Consider the following 16285-nt stretch of genomic DNA (forward strand, 5'->3'; position numbering starts at 1 on the left):
ACACAGCTGATTCAAATAACCAACTCATCATCAATCTTTGATCATTTGAAAGGACAATGGACTCAGAAGTTACGGGGGGAAAAAATGGTAAATTAGGAACAGTTAAAAGGGCAGTGAATTCGGGGGTAGCCCCGACCCAAACCCAGCGACTGTCAAGCCAAAACTTTAACCGTATGCGAATAGGTTTGGTCCTCTTGGCCAAATGGTTAAGGTGTTGGCTTAACGGTCGCTGGACCTGGGTTTGAGTCCTGGTCAGGGCTACCCCCAAATTCACAAAATCATACTTCATTGGTTAGTTTAATCAACTCACCCATTAACTATGCCTAATTGACACATTTTTAGCTATAACTTCCCAAGTCTGTTGGAGTTGATCAGTTTGAACAAAGCGAGGTGTAGAATCACTTATCTATTTAATAGTATTCCCTGCCAAATAGGCTTTGTGCGATTGAGTCGCAGAGCTACACTTCCCCTGGTTTAGGCAATCCCCCTGCCAAACACACACGCACAAACCAGACATTGTGTCAATCGCAGAACATTTCCTAGGATTCCTACCTGCAGGAAAACTAGTGGACAATGCTGGAAATACCAGTAAAAGCATAGTGCCTCAAATTGCCCAAACCTCCTGTCCCTATGCAGATACCCTTTTCTCCCCATCATCCCAGTCAGACTAGGGGAGGAAGAGAAAGCAGGACTTATTGCACTCTGCTGCTGGGCCTGTAATTTAGCCGGCTGTGTTGGAGCACAGTCAGTCCTGATCTCAGTGTATGTGCACTCAGCCTGTCTACCTGTCAGCTTATAAATTAGTTTGACCTCAAATTCTTAGACGGACCATGATGATTAGCTGTTAAACCAACATCATCAGTTTTTATCCACTACAAAAGGCCTATCCATTGGTGCAGCGCAATGTTAACTGGAAAGGCATGGGAAAATCTATTGGGTATTGGGTGTAGGAGCTGGGAAATAGCAGTTAAGAGGTTCACCTTGACCTCAGGCACTTAGACAGGTGTGTGTGTGTGGTGCCGAGCTTGGAGTAGAATACTGATTTACCCTAGGCTGGGTCCTGAGGGACAAGAGGAAGCAAGTTACTGACAGAGTTATCACACACAGAGAGAGAGAGAGCGAGCGCAAGCGAAAGAGACAGACCGACACAGAGACAGAAGAGGGGGGGAGAAAGACAGCCAGACAGAGATGGAGAGAGAGATGAGACAGAATTTGTGTGAAAGACAGGAAAACAAAGGGAAATTAAATCATGGCGCCAGAGAGATTCAAAGAATGAGCAGCGTCAGCTACATTCTGATGAGTTTCAACCCTTCACACAAGTCTACTATAAACAATTGATTGACAAATCAAAAAATAATTACTTTTATTAGTTTACAAACAAACAAAAACAAACAGCCTTGCCACCTGCAGCATTGTAAACATGATCATTTTAATACATGTATTTTTACACACGAGTGTCAAATTATGACAGGCAAATATTCAAAATATATTTAATTTCAATTGCATGACTTTATTTGGTATAAAATACATTCATCGTTTACACACGTCCATAAAACGCTATTTTTTAAAAATATTTAACACTGGTCTGTTTTGTGATCAAATGTTCAAATATGCTTAAAAAGCTTACCCTGCAATTATTTGTGCCCTTCACATCTTCCCTTAAAATGGCTTACATTCTGTAGAACCAAGTGTCCTGTATTCCCTCCACAATGTGAACAAAAACAGTATGAACAGACTAACAATAACACAGCCTTGAACAGAAGAAACAAATATAGTGCATTTCAGAAAGACTTAAAAAGGTAGACTGCGAAATGATGTGGCCACAAGCAGCTCCGCAAATATTGAGATGAGCGAGATTCAGGACTTCGCTCTCAGTCACACAATATCTGCTCATGCGCATGTGTTCGCTGGTAGCTAGGGCACCAAGACAGCGGAGAAGTTGAGCCTCACGCTTCAATGCTCTTAGTTTTTGCGGAAATTGACCCACTAAGGACCACTACGACGTAATGTCCCGGAGTCTCTTTAAATGAACGTGAAAGTGGAACATTTGATTTAGAAATTGCCTAGAACTATGTGCATGGAAACATTCACCAAAACTTAAACACATCATCAATGTATTACTATACTCTATGGGCCTGTTCCCTGGACTATAAGGAATAAGGAGGTTGTCTTTTGAGCCTGCTGTTAAGTCCATGACTAGGCTTAGTCTGTGTTCGGGAAACTGGCCCTAAAGAGTTTAATGGTAGCGATATTCTCCATTGTTTGTTTGAGATACATTGGACCCTTGACTGCCACTCCGTGAGCAAACACACACCTTGCCGTCCTCTCGATGAGAGTTAGGACCGGACAGAACTGGTACCTGTTCTGTAGTTCATTATGTTCTGTCCAGTCCTCTAGTCCTTGATCAGTGACCATTCAGACGTTTGACAAGTGATTAATCAGACAGGCGGCCTCGGAGGAGCAGCTGAAATGTAATTTCCATACTTCAGCCTGCTGCGGAGGAGGACATGAATTAGAGGCAGCAGACAGGACACTAGCTCCAGCTACCCTCCCTACCGCACTTCCATCAGCTTCAGCAACAGCACCTCTTTCAGGGTGACCTCTAGGCCTCTCTCTCCTGGTCCTCCAGTCCTGAGACAGGATGATGTCCAGCCTGGTTGCCCCACCTAAGACCATACAGAAATAAGTTGTTAAACAGTTTTTGTTGATTAATTTAAATAAACTGTATCCATATGTGTGGTTGAATTGTGTTTTAAAATGGCCATATAAATCAAATACCTTCATCCCCGGCTCCATCTCCACCCACACTGGTCGAGCTCCCAACCCCGTCTCGGACTATCACACAGCGGACGTCGGAGAGGCAACGGAGGGTCACCCCCTTGAACTGGGCCTGGCGGGACAGCAGGGGGACGTGGTGGAACACTGTATCCTCCTAAGTGAACGAGTGAGTGAGTGCTTTGCGCATGGCATCCTCCTGCATAAATTAATGAATGTATTAATTTATTAAGAAATGTATTTGACATAGTTAATGTACCTGCACCAGTCCCAGGTGTGTGTCTGTGAGGAGGAGCTGGGCCCAGGGGTCAGGTCTGGGGTCAGGGGTCGTTGTCACACCAACGCTGGTGTAAAGCAGCAGTCTAACCTCTCCCAGATGAGGCTTCTCTCTGAAAAGACGAAAACATTTTAGGTTTATTTTGTGTGTGTATATATATATATATATATATATATATATATATATATATATATATATATATATATATATATATATATATATATATACACACACACACACTGCTCAAAAAAATTAAGGGAACACTTAAACAACACAATGTAACTCCAAGTCAATCACACTTCTGTGAAATCAAACTGTCCACTTAGGAAGCAACACTGATTGACAATAAATTGCACATGCTGTTTTGCAAATGGAATAGACAAAAGGTGGAAATTATAGGCAATTAGCAAGACACCCCCAATAAAGGAGTGATTCTGCAGGTGGTGACCACAGACCACTTCTCAGTTCCTATGCTTCCTGGCTGATGTTTTGGTCACTTTTGAATGCTGGCGGTGCTCTCACTCTAGTGGTAACATGAGACGGAGTCTACAACCCACACAAGTGGCTCAGGTAGTGCAGCTCATCCAGGATGGCACATCAATGCGAGCTGTGGCAAGAAGGTTTGCTGTGTGTCAGCGTAGTGTCCAGAGCATGGAGGCGCTACCAGGAGACAGGCCAGTACATCAGGAGACGTGGAGGAGGCCGTAGAAGGGCAACAACCCAGCAGCAGGACCGCTACCTCCGCCTTTTTGCAAGGAGTAGCACTGCCAGAGCCCTGCAAAATGACCTCCAGCAGGCCACAAATGTGCATGTGTCTGCTCAAACGGTCAGAAACAGACTCCATGAGGGTGGTATGAGGGCCCGGCGTCCACAGGTGGGGGTTGTGCTTACAGCCCAACACCGTGCAGGACGTTTGGCATTTGCCAGAGAACACCAATATTGGCAAATTCGCCACTGGCGCCCTGTGCTCTTCACAGATGAAAGCAGGTTCACACTGAGCACATGAGCACATGTGACAGACGTGACAGAGTCTGGAGACGCCGTGGAGAACGTTCTGCTGCCTGCAACATCCTCCAGCATGACCGGTTTGGCGGTGGGTCAGTCATGGTGTGGGGTGGCATTTCTTTGTGGGGCCGCACAGCCCTCCATGTGCTCGCCAGAGGTAGCCTGACTGCCATTAGGTACCGAGATGAGATCCTCAGAACCCTTGTGAGACCATATGCTGACACATGCACATTTGTGGCCTGCTGGAGGTCATTTTGCAGGGCTCTGGCAGTGCTGCTCCTTGCACAAAGGCGGAGGTAGCGGTCCTGCTGCTGGGTTGTTGCCCTCCTACGGCCTCCTCCACGTCTCCTGATGTACTGGCCTGTCTCCTGGTAGCGCCTCCATGCTCTGGACACTACGCTGACAGACACAGCAAACCTTCTTGCCACAGCTCGCATTGATGTGCCATCCTGGATGAGCTGCACTACCTGAGCCACTTGTGTGGGTTGTAGACTCCGTCTCATGCTACCACTAGAGTGAGAGCACCGCCAGCATTCAAAAGTGACCAAAACATCAGCCAGGAAGCATAGGAACTGAGAAGTGGTCTGTGGTCACCACCTGCAGAACCACTCCTTTATTGGGGGTGTCTTGCTAATTGCCTATAATTTCCACCTGTTGTCTATTCCATTTGCACAACAGCATGTGAAATTTATTGTCAATCAGTGTTGCTTCCTAAGTGGACAGTTTGATTTCACAGAAGTGTGATTGACTTGGAGTTACATTGTGTTGTTTAAGTGTTCCCTTTATTTTTTTGAGCAGTGTATATAGATTAGATAGATAGGATCTATCGATCTAGATCTTTACCTCTCAACTGCCCACTTACTTGCTTTCCCTGAAACACAGACACTGAATAGAAGAAATAGAGCTATAATATTTGAGCTATCCTTTCAAGAACAGGAAACACTACTACCTGGCCATGTTGCCGTGAACGAGGTAGACCAGGTCAGCTATGGTTTTGTGGAACTGGCCAGACAGCCTAAGACCACCACTACTACCATACCGGTTCATGTTGCCGTGAACGAGGTAGACCAGGTCAGCTAGGGTCTTGTGGAACTGGCCAGACAGCCTAAGACCACAACTACTACTACTACTACCATACCGGTTCATGTTGCCGTGGACGAGGTAGACCAGGTCAGCTATGGTTTTGTGGAACTGGCCAGACAGCCTAAGACCACCACTACTACTACTACTACCATACCGGTTCATGTTGCCGTGGACGAGGTAGACCAGGTCAGCTAGGGTCTTGTGGAACTGGCCAGACAGCCTGAGTTCAGCATTCAACAGCAGGTCAGGTGCCTGGGCCTTCCAGTCCAGAGACAGAACCATCAGGTTCTCCACCAGGAGGGGGTGTTGGGACACTCGCTGGTCCCCAGGACAGAGTACCCCAAGCAGGGTGTGGGTGAGGGCCTGGGTGAGGGTCTGGCTGTGGGTTTGGAGGTATAGGGTGCAACTGAAGCTTTGTTTAAATATATATATATATATTTCAGCAACATTTCTTAGTAAACTACTTTACAATCTACTTATATTCAAGTGCTGGCCTATCTGGAAAAAAAATGGACCATTTGATTGACGATCGTTCTTGATCCAGTGTTGTTTCCAAGCACCCATTCATTTGTTTAGAGGATAAGAGTTAAGCACCTTGGTTCTGTCCTTTACCTGTGGGTGTAGAGGGTGAGGACACACTCCTCACTGGAGGCCTTGAGACGCAGGCTCTGACCGCCAAAACCCACCTGGATGGATGGATAAATGAATAGATGAACAGATGGATATAAACTACATGAACAAAAGTATGTGGACACCTGCTCATCAAACATCTCATTCCAAAAGCATGGGCTGCGTGCTCGATTTTATACACCTGTCAGCAACGGGTGTGGCTGAAATTACCAAAACCACTCATTCGAAGGGGTGTCCACATACTTTTGTATATATACTACTGTTCAAAAGTTTGGGGTCACTTAGAAATGTCCTTGTTTTTGAAAGAAAAGCAATTTTTTTGTCCATTAAAATAGCATCAAATTGATCAGAAATACAGTTTAGACATTGTTGTAAATGACTATTGTAGCTGGAAACGCCTGATTTTTTATGGAATATCTACATAGGCGTACAGAGGCCCATTATCAGCAACCATCACTCCTGTGTTCCAATGGCACGTTGTGTTAGCTAATCCAAGTTTATCATTTTAAAAGGCTAATTGATCATTAGAAAACCCTTTTGCAGTTATGTTAGCACAGCTGAAAACTGTTGTGGTGATTAAAGAAGCCTCACAAGTCCTCAACTGGCAGCTTCATTAAATAGTACCCGGAAAACACCCGTCTAAACGTCAACAGTGAAGAGGCGACTCCAGGATGCTGGCCTTCTTGGCAGAGTTCCTCTGTCCATTGTCTGTGCTCTTTTGCCCATCTTAATCTTTTATTTTTATTGGCCAGTCTGAGATATGGCTTTTTCTTTGCAACTCTGCCTAGAAGGCCAGCATCCCGGAGTCGCCTCTTCACTATTGACGTTGAGACTGGTGTTTTGCGGGTACTATTTAATGAAGCTTCCAGTTGAGGACTTGTGAGCCGTCTGTTCTCAAAGAGACACTAAATGTACTTATCCTCTTGCTCAGTTGTGCACCGGGGCCTCCCACTCTTTCTATTCTGGTTAGGGCCAGTTTGTGCTGTTCTGTGAAGGGAGTAGTACACAGCGTTGTACGAGATCCTCAGTTTCTTGGCAATTTCTCGCATGGAATAGCCTTAATTTCTCAGAACAAGAATAGACTGACGAGTTTCAGAAGAAAGGCCATTTCTTCTTGCCATTTTGAGCCTGTAATCAAACCCACAAATGGTGATGCTCCAGATACTCAACTAGTCTAAAGAAGACCAGTTTTATTGCTTCTTTAAAATCAGCACAACAGTTTTCATATGTGCTAACATAACTGCAAAAGGGTTTTCTAATTATCAATTAGCCTTTTAAAATGATAAACTTGGATTAGCGAACACAACGTGCCATTGAAACAGGAGTGATGGTTGCTGATAATGGGCCTCTGTACTGTGGTGGTTAATTTCTGTATTATCAAATGAGGAGAGACAAACTTTTCACACAAGTCAGAGTTATACTTAAACTAAATCTTTATTAGTGAGAGCTTTGCAATAGCGATGGCTGCTCGACAAATCACGCTCAGATGATTCGTTGAGAGCCCCGAGACAAAAGTACAAAGGTCTTTTATAGCCAAGATACACCCCTTTCAACCTACATGACGAACAACAGATGTATAGAATGGGTCATGCTCTGGAATGACCTTTAGGTTTTATCACCCAAAAGACATCGTAAATCTCTGTCACACCCTGGCCTCTGTTATATTGATTTTCTTTATTAGTTTAGTTAGGTCAGGGTGTGACATGGGGGATGTTTGTGTGTTTTGTCTAGTTTAGGGTGTGTGTATTGTTTAAGGGGGTTTTAGTATGTATGGGGTTGTGTTCAGTGTAGGTGTTTAGGAAAGTCTATGGTTGCCTGATTTGGTTCTCAATCAGAGACAGCTGTTTATTGTTGTCTCTGATTGGGAGCCATATTTAAGGCAGCCATAGGCTTTAGGTGTTTGTGGGTAATTGTCTATGTTGTACGTTTGTAGCTTGTGTGTGCACTTACGTTTATAGCTTCACGATCGTTTGTTGTTTTGTTTTGTTTTGTTATAGTGTTCGTTGCGTGTTTTTCCCTTCTCTAAATAAAAGGAGAATGTATTTTGCACACGCTGCGCCTTGGTCCTCTCTCTCACCGCAAGACGATCGTGACAGAATTACCCACCAAACCAGGACCAAGCAGCGGCAGCAGGAGAGGCTGCACTATTTGGAGAAATGGACATGGGAGGACGACCTAGAAGGCAAAGGACCCTGGGCACAGCCAGGAGAATATCGCCGCCCCAAAGAGGAGCTGGAGGCAGCTAAAGCTGAGAGGCGGCGATATGAGGAGGCAGCACGGAAACAAGGCTGGAAGCCCGTAAGTCAAACCCAAAAATTTCTTGGGGGGGGGCTCTCGGGGAGTGTAGTTGGGTCAGTCAGGAGACGTGAGCCAACTCCTCCTGCTTTACGTAAGGAGCCGGTGAGGGCGGATTTAGAGGTGAGTGACGCAGAGACAGTAAAGGAGTTAATGGAGAAATTGGAGGAGAGAGTTATGAGGGATGTACTGGTTTGGTGCATGAGGCACGGCATCCGTCCGACTGAACGTGTTTGTGAGTTAATGTCACCGGGAACAGCTCTCCATACTCGTCCTGAGGTGCGTGCTAGCCGTCTGGTTAAGACAGTGCCTACACCACGCACCAAGCCTCCTGTGCGTCTCCAGAGTCCTGTGCGTCCTGTTACTGCTCCCCGCACTAGCCCTGTGGTGCGTGTCTCCAGCCCAGTACCACCAGTGCTGACACCACGCACCAAGCCTCCTGTGCGTCTCCAGAGCCCTGTTCCTCCTCCACGCACTCTTCCTGTGGTGCGTGTCTCCAGCCCAGTGCCTCCAGTTCCGGCACCACGCATCAAGCCTCCTGTGCGTCTCCAGAGCCCTGTACACACTGTTCCTTCTCCCCGTACTCGCCCTGATGTGCGTGCCCTCAGCCCGGTACCACCAGTGCCGGTACCACGCACCAGGCCTATAGTACGCCTTGAGAGTCCAGTGTGCCCTGTTGTTGTTCCCCGCACTAGCCTGATGGTGCGTGTCCTTAGCCCGGTACCTCCAGTTCCGGCACCACGCACTAGGCCTACAGTGCGCCTCAGCCGGCCAGAGTCTGCCGTCTGCCCAGCGGCGCCTGAACTGCCCGTCTGCCCAACGGCGCCTGAACTGCCCGTCTGCCCAACGGCACCTGAACTGCCCGTCTGCCCAACGCCGTCTGACCTGTCCGTCTGCAAAGCGCCGCATGAACTGCCCGTCTGTACTGAGCCTTCAAAGCCGCCCGTCTGTACTGAGCCTGCAAAGCCGCCCGTCTGCCATGAGCCTTCAGAGCCGTCCGCCAGACAGGAGCCGCCAGAGCCTTCCGCCAGCCAGGATCCGCCAGAGCCTTCCGCCAGCCAGCCATGAGCAGCCAGAGCCTTCCGCCAGCCAGCCATGAGCAGCCAGAGCCTTCCGCCAGCCAGCCAGAGCCTTCCGCCAGCCAGCCATGAGCAGCCAGAGCCTTCCGCTAGCCAGCCATGAGCAGCCAGAGCCTTCCGCTAGCCAGCCATGAGCAGCCAGAGCCTTCCGCCAGCCAGCCATGAGCAGCCAGAGCCTTCCGCCAGCCAGCCATGAGCAGCCAGAGCCGCCAGCCAGCCATGAGCAGCCAGAGCCGCCAGCCAGCCATGAGCAGCCAGAGCCGCCAGCCAGCCATGAGCAGCCAGAGCCGCCAGCCAGCCAGGAGCAGCCAGAGGCGCCAGCCAGCCAGGAGCAGCCAGAGCCGCCAGCCAGCCAGGAGCAGCCAGAGCCGCCAGCCAGCCAGGAGCAGCCAGAGCCGCCAGCCAGCCAGGAGCAGCCAGAGCCGCCAGCCAGCCAGGAGCAGCCAGAGCCGCCAGCCAGCCAGGAGCAGCCAGAGCCGCCAGCCAGCCAGGAGCAGCCAGAGCCGCCAGCCAGCCATGACCAGCCAGAGCCGTCAGCCAGCCATGACCAGCCAGAGCCGTCAGCCAGCCATGACCAGCCAGAGCCGTCAGCCAGCCAGGATCCGCCAGAGCCATCTGCCAGTCCGGAGCTGCCCCTCAGTCCGGAGCTGCCCCTCAGTCCGGAGCTGCCCCTCAGTCCGGAGCTGCCCTCTGGGATGGTATTCAGTCCGGGACTCGCCGTTCCAAAGGCGCCATTAAAGCGGTTAGTGACTATGGTGGAGGGGGGTCCACGTCCCGCACCCGAGCCGCCACCATAGGAAGGCCCACCCGGACCCTCCCCTTCTGTGTCAGGTTTTGCGGCCGGAGTCCGCACCTTTGGGGGGGGGGGGTACTGTCACACCCTGGCCTCTGTTTTATTGATTTTCTTTATTAGTTTAGTTAGGTCAGGGTGTGACATGGGGGATGTTTGTGTGTTTTGTCTAGTTTAGGGTGTGTGTATTGTTTAAGGGGGTTTTAGTATGTATGAGGTTGTGTTCAGTGTAGGTGTTTAGGAAAGTCTATGGTTGCCTGATTTGGTTCTCAGAGACAGCTGTTTATTGTTGTCTCTGATTGGGAGCCATATTTAAGGCAGCCATAGGCTTTAGGTGTTTGTGGGTAATTGTCTATGTTGTACGTTTGTAGCTTGTGTGTGCACTTACGTTTATAGCTTCACGATCGTTTGTTGTTTTGTTTTGTTTTGTTATAGTGTTCGTTGCGTGTTTTTCCCTTCTCTAAATAAAAGGAGAATGTATTTTGCACACGCTGCGCCTTGGTCCTCTCTCTCACCGCAAGACGATCGTGACAATCTCCTGTTAGTGTTATCTCCCAGAGGCCCATCCTCAGTAGAACACACACACAATAGTTATAATAATACTCTATTCTGATGCATAAAACAACCATTTGATGCAATAAAAGTATTATAACATAATCTTGAAATTTTCCACCATAGTACACCTACGTAGATATTCCATTTAAAAAATAAAATAAGCCGTTTCCAGCTACAATAGTCATTTACAACATTAAATGTTTACACTGTATTTCTGATCAATTTGATGTTATTTTAATGGACAAAAATTTGCTTTTCTTTGAAAAACAAGGACAGTTCTAACTGACCCCAAACTTTTGAACGGTAGTGTATATAGTGAATATATAAAAACATCTGGATGCTGATAATGCTGATAAAGAAATATAAAAATCTTACTAGGTACAAAGAATAATTATTAATTGGTAGAACAATAACATTTATATAATATACATTTTTTCAAATAAAAAAACAGCCTACCAGGATCTCCTTAACCTGTAGCAGGGGGAGGTGGTGGAACACTGTCAGAGACGTGGTCTGATCTGGCGTGTCAGGGTCAAAGGTCAGGGCGTAGAGGCAGGACTCCAATAGGAGAACAAGGGCGAGGCGTGGGTGGGGCTGGCTGCAGTTAGTCACGCCCAGCCAGTAGAGAGCCAGTAGTCTCTGTGAGGTGAAGACGGAGGGGAGGACGGACTGGAGACAGCCCAGGAGGGTGGATACGGGAAGGGACTGGAGTTTAACAAGAGCCCCTGGGAACTCCACCAGGCTCTGAGAGAAAGAGAAAATGGTTTACTTTATTAAAGCAAAGTTACATATGTGCGTTCAGTTCGATTCAACGTTTGCTACGTTGCTTGACGTTTGCACTGAACGACACGTTTACCCAAAACGGCGCACATCGTTCTTCAGCAGCCTTTGCGGTGTGGCCAGATCAATATGGGTGTGACCATTTGAAATCGTAAAACTCGTGCAGAAAACACCATATAAAATCTCCCTCTGGGCCACCATAATCACACTGTTCTGGTCGTTAAATACAGTGCCATCTCCATTGAATTAAACGTTGGAAACCATTTTCTCGTAGTGAACGCACCCATGGTATCAATAGCAGCGAAGGCTGAATTATTTAATCACAATTTACAATTATTATATATGTTTTTTTTACGAAAAGAAAACACACCCCATAATACACCTGAACATCATCAGTCCTCTGATTCCCATGCCCAGGAATAAAGATATTCTCTGGGGCTGTGGAACTGGTGTTGTTACGCGGCTCTGGAGGGGGCTGTGACTTGGTGCTCTTGGCTCCACAAGTGACACAATGTTGGTCCTCCACGATCTCGATCTGGTCCTTTGATGGCCACTGCGCCTCCTTGGTTATACTCTGTTCCTCTGACTTAGCTAGAGCTTCCTCTCCACCCTCGTTCTCTGATGTACACTGTAGTTCTCTGATGGGTCTCTGTTCCTCTGACTTAGCTAGAGCTTCCTCTCCACCCTCGTTCTCTGATGTACACTGTAGTTCTCTGATGGGTCTCTGTGTCACGATCATCAAAGGGACTGAGAGAGGACCAAGGCGCAGCGCGTGGAAAGTACATCCTCTTTATTGAAGAAAGAATACGAACACTATAACAACTATTCAAAACAACAAAACAGACGACCGTGAAGCTATACAAACATAAGTGCTGACACTAAACACTTAGACATAGACAATTCCCCACAAACAGCTAAAGCCTATGGTTACCTTAAATATGGCTCCCAATCAGAGACAACAATAACCAGCTGTCTCTAATTGAGACCCAATTCAGGCAACCATAGACTTTCCTAAACACCTACACTCAACCATAGACACAGCTAGACAACTATACTAAACATTAAACCATCTCCTCTACTAAACCCCCTAAACCATACAACACCCTAGACAATACAACAAACACACAAACTTCCCCATGTCACACCCTGACCTAACTAAAATAATAAAGAAAACAAAGAATACTAAGGCCAGGGCGTGACATAACCCCCCCCTTAAGGTGCGAACTCCGGGCGCACCAGCACATAGTCTAGGGGAGGGTCTGGGTGGGCGTCCTTCCACGGCGGCGGCTCCGGTACTGGTCGTGGTCCCCACCCCACCATAGTCACTACCCGCTTACGTAGCCTCCTCCAAATGACCACCCTCCCCATTAACCCCACCGGACTAAGGGGCAGCACCGGACTAAGGGGCAGCACCGGACTAAGGGGCAGCACCGGACTAAGGGGCAGCACCGGACTAAGGGGCAGCACCGGACTAAGGGGCAGCACCGGACTAAGGGGCAGCACCGGACTAAGGGGCAGCACCGGACTAAGGGGCAGCACCGGACTAAGGGGCAGCACCGGACTAAGGGGCAGCACCGGACTAAGGGGCAGCACCGGACTAAGGGGCAGCACCGGACTAAGGGGCAGCACCGGACTAAGGGGCAGCACCAGGATAAGGGGCAGCACCAGGATAAGGGGCAGCACCAGGATAAGGGGCAGCACCAGGATAAGGGGCAGCACCAGGATAAGGGGCAGCACCAGGATAAGGGGCAGCACCAGGATAAGGGGCAGCACCAGGATAAGGGGCAGCTCCGGACTGAGGGACGGCAGCTCCGGACTGAGGGACGGATCCTGGCTGGATGACTGCTCTGGTGGATCTTGGCTGGACGACTCTGGCGGATCCTGGCTGGACGGCTCATGGCTGGCTGACGGATCTGGCTGCTCATGGCTGGCTGACGGATCTGGCTGCTCATGGCTGGCTGACGGATCTGGCTGCTCATGGCTGGCTGACGGATCTGGACGCTCATGGCTGGCTGACTGCTCTGGCAGATCCTGTCTGGCTGGCTGCTCTGGCAGATCCTGTCTGGTTGGCTGCTCTGGCAGATCCTGTCTGGTTGGCGGCTCTGGCAGATCCTGTCTGGTTGGCGGCTCTGGCAGATCCTGTCTGGTTGGCGGCTCTGGCAGATCCTGTCTGGTTGGCGGCTCTGGCAGATCCTGTCTGGTTGGCGGCTCTGGCAGATCCTGTCTGGTTGGCGGCTCTGGCAGATCCTGTCTGGTTGGCGGCTCTGGCAGATCCTGTCTGGTTGGCGGCTCTGGCAGATCCTGTCTGGTTGGCGGCTCTGGCAGATCCTGACTGACGAATGGCTCTAGCGGCTCCTGACTGACTAACGGCTCTGACGGCTCGGGACAGACGGGCGGCTCTAATGGCTCTGGACAGACGGATGGCTCAGACGGCGCTGGGGAGACGGATGGCTCAGATGGCGCTGGGGAGACGGATGGCTCAGATGGCGCTGGGGAGACGGATGGCTCAGATGGCACTGGGCAGACGGATGGCTCAGATGGCACTGGGCAGACGGATGGCTCTGGCCGGATGAGGCGCACTGTAGGCCTGGTGCGTGGTGCCGGGACTGGAGGCACCGGGCTAAAGACACGCACCTTCAGGCTAGTGCGGGGAGAAGGAACAGGGCATACTGGACCCTGGGAGCGCACATTAGGCCTAGTGCGTGGTGCCGGAACTGGTGGTACCGGACTGGGGACACGCATCTCAGGGCTAGTGCGGGGAGCAGCAACAGGACGCACAGGACTCTGGGGACACACAGGAGGCTTGGTGCGTGGTTTAGGCACTGGTGGTAAAGGGCTGGAGACACGCACCATAGGACGAGTGCGTGGAGGAGGAACAGGGCTCTGGAGACACACTGGAAGCCTGGTGCGTGGTGTAGGCACTGGTGGAACTGGACTGGGGCGGGGAGGTGGCGCCGGAAATACCGGACCGTGCAGGCGTACTGGTTCCCTTGAGCACCGAGCCTGCCCAACCTTACCTGGTTGAATGCTCCCCGTCGCCCTACCCGTGCGGGGAGGTGGAATAACCCGCACCGGGCTATGTAGGCGAACCGGGGACACCATGCGTAAGGCTGGTGCCATGTATGCCGGCCCGAGGAGACGCACTGGAGACCAGACGCGTTGAGCCGGCTTCCTGACACCTGGCTCAATGCCCAATCTAGCCCTACCAGTGCGGGGAGGTAGAATAACCCGCACCGGGCTATGAACACGTACAGGAGACACCGTGCGCTCTACTGCGTAACACGGTGTTCGCCCGTACTCCCGCTCTCCACGGTTAGCCTGGGAAGTGGGCGCAGGTCTCCTACCTGCCCTCGGCCCACTACCTCTAAGCCCCCCCCCAAGAAATTTTTTGGGCTGACTCACAGGCTTCCTACCGCGTCGTCGTGCTGCCTCCATTCGCCGGTATCCCTCCTCACACTGCGCCAGAGAATCCCAGGCTGGCTCCGGCACTCGCCCTGGGTCGATCGCCCACCTGTCGATCTCCTCCCACGTAGTGTAGTCCATATTACGCTCCCATTTCCATTCCTCCTTGCGCTGCTCCTGTTGCCGCTTTTCACGCTGCTTGATCCCGCATTGGTGGGGAATTCTGTCACGATCATCAAAGGGACTGAGAGAGGACCAAGGCGCAGCGCGTGGAAAGTACATCCTCTTTATTGAAGAAAGAATACGAACACTATAACAACTATTCAAAACAACAAAACAGACGACCGTGAAGCTATACAAACATAAGTGCTGACACTAAACACTTAGACATAGACAATTCCCCACAAACAGCTAAAGCTACCTTAAATATGGCTCCCAATCAGAGACAACAATAACCAGCTGTCTCTAATTGAGACCCAATTCAGGCAACCATAGACTTTCCTAAACACCTACACTCAACCATAGACACAGCTAGACAACTATACTAAACATTAAACCATCTCCTCTACTAAACCCCCTAAACCATACAACACCCTAGACAATACAACAAACACACAAACTTCCCCATGTCACACCCTGACCTAACTAAAATAATAAAGAAAACAAAGAATACTAAGGCCAGGGCGTGACACTCTGTTCCTCCGACTTAGCTAGAGCTTCCTCTCTGCCCTCCCGCTCTGATGTACACGCCAGTTCTGTGATGGGTCTCTGTTCCTCCGACTTAGCTAGAGCTTCCTCTCTGCCCTCCCGCTCTGATGTACACTCCAGTTCTGTGATGGGACTCTGTTCCTCCGACTTAGCTAGAGCTTCCTCTCCACCCTCGTTCTCTGAAGTACACTCCAATTATGTGATGGGACTCTGTTCCTCCGACTTAGCTAGAGCTTCCTCTTTGCCCTCCTGCTCCAATGTACACTCCAATTCTGTGATGGGACTTGGTTCTTCTGACTTGGCTAGAGCTTCCTTTTTGCCCTCCTGCTCCGATGTACACTCCACTTCTCTGATGGGACTTGGTTCTTCTGACTTGGCTAGAGCTTCCTCTCTGCCCTCCAGCTCTGATGTACACTCCACTTCTCTGATGGAACTTGGTTCTTCTGACTTAGGTAGAGCCACCTCTCTGACCTCCTGCTCTGATGTACACCCTAGTTCTCTGATGGGACACTGTTCCTCCGACTTCCTTAAAACTTCATTTCCACCCGCGTTCTCTGATGTACACTGTAGTTCTCTGATGTGACTTGGTTCTTCTGACTTAGCGGGAGCTTCATCTCCACCCTCGTTCTCTGATGTACACTCCAGTTCTCTGATGGGACACTGTTCCTCCGACTTAGCTTCCTCTCCACCCTCGTGCTCTGATGTACACTGTAGTTCTCTGACATGACTCTGTTCCTCCGACTTAGCTAGAGCTTCCTCTCTACCCTCCTGCTCCGATGTACAAGCCAGTTCACTGATGGGACTCTGGTCCTCTGCTCTCCAATCCACTTCTTTACCTGTGCTCTGTTTATTTGCAAATTCTATGGTGTTGTGGGCTGGGTACAGGCTTGGTACTGTGCTGAGGAC

The 16285-nt window shown here is 49.8% G+C and overlaps 1 protein-coding gene across 1 annotated transcript; it reads right to left on the reverse strand.

Moving 5' to 3' along the window:
- Positions 1 to 1406: 1406 nt before the first annotated feature.
- On the reverse strand, positions 1407 to 12169 carry LOC120046728. The gene is made up of 7 exons (XM_038992185.1): positions 11640 to 12169; positions 10946 to 11233; positions 5753 to 5826; positions 5295 to 5519; positions 3035 to 3164; positions 2779 to 2932; positions 1407 to 2666 (listed from the first exon to the last, which is right to left on the reverse strand). Exons 1-7 carry the CDS (start codon positions 12006 to 12008, stop codon positions 2416 to 2418), a joined length of 1491 nt encoding a protein of 496 aa, XP_038848113.1. The 5' UTR covers positions 12009 to 12169; the 3' UTR covers positions 1407 to 2415.
- Positions 12170 to 16285: the final 4116 nt, after the last annotated feature.

This window comes from Salvelinus namaycush, chromosome 4, assembly GCF_016432855.1.
Source record: "Salvelinus namaycush isolate Seneca chromosome 4, SaNama_1.0, whole genome shotgun sequence".
Lineage (NCBI taxonomy): Eukaryota > Metazoa > Chordata > Actinopteri > Salmoniformes > Salmonidae > Salvelinus > Salvelinus namaycush.

Bases quoted from the DNA above. Each gene is read 5' to 3' on its own strand.
- LOC120046728 (XM_038992185.1), bottom strand. From the start codon at position 12,008: ATGATCGTGACACAGAGACCCATCAGAGAACTACAGTGTACATCAGAG. The intron at 5,520-5,752 runs GTAAAGGACAGA...CCAAACCCACAG, and splicing joins CTCACCCTCTACACCCACAG to CCAGACCCTCACCCAGGCCC. The intron at 2,667-2,778 runs GTATTTGATTTA...GTATGGTCTTAG, and splicing joins AGATGGAGCCGGGGATGAAG to GTGGGGCAACCAGGCTGGAC.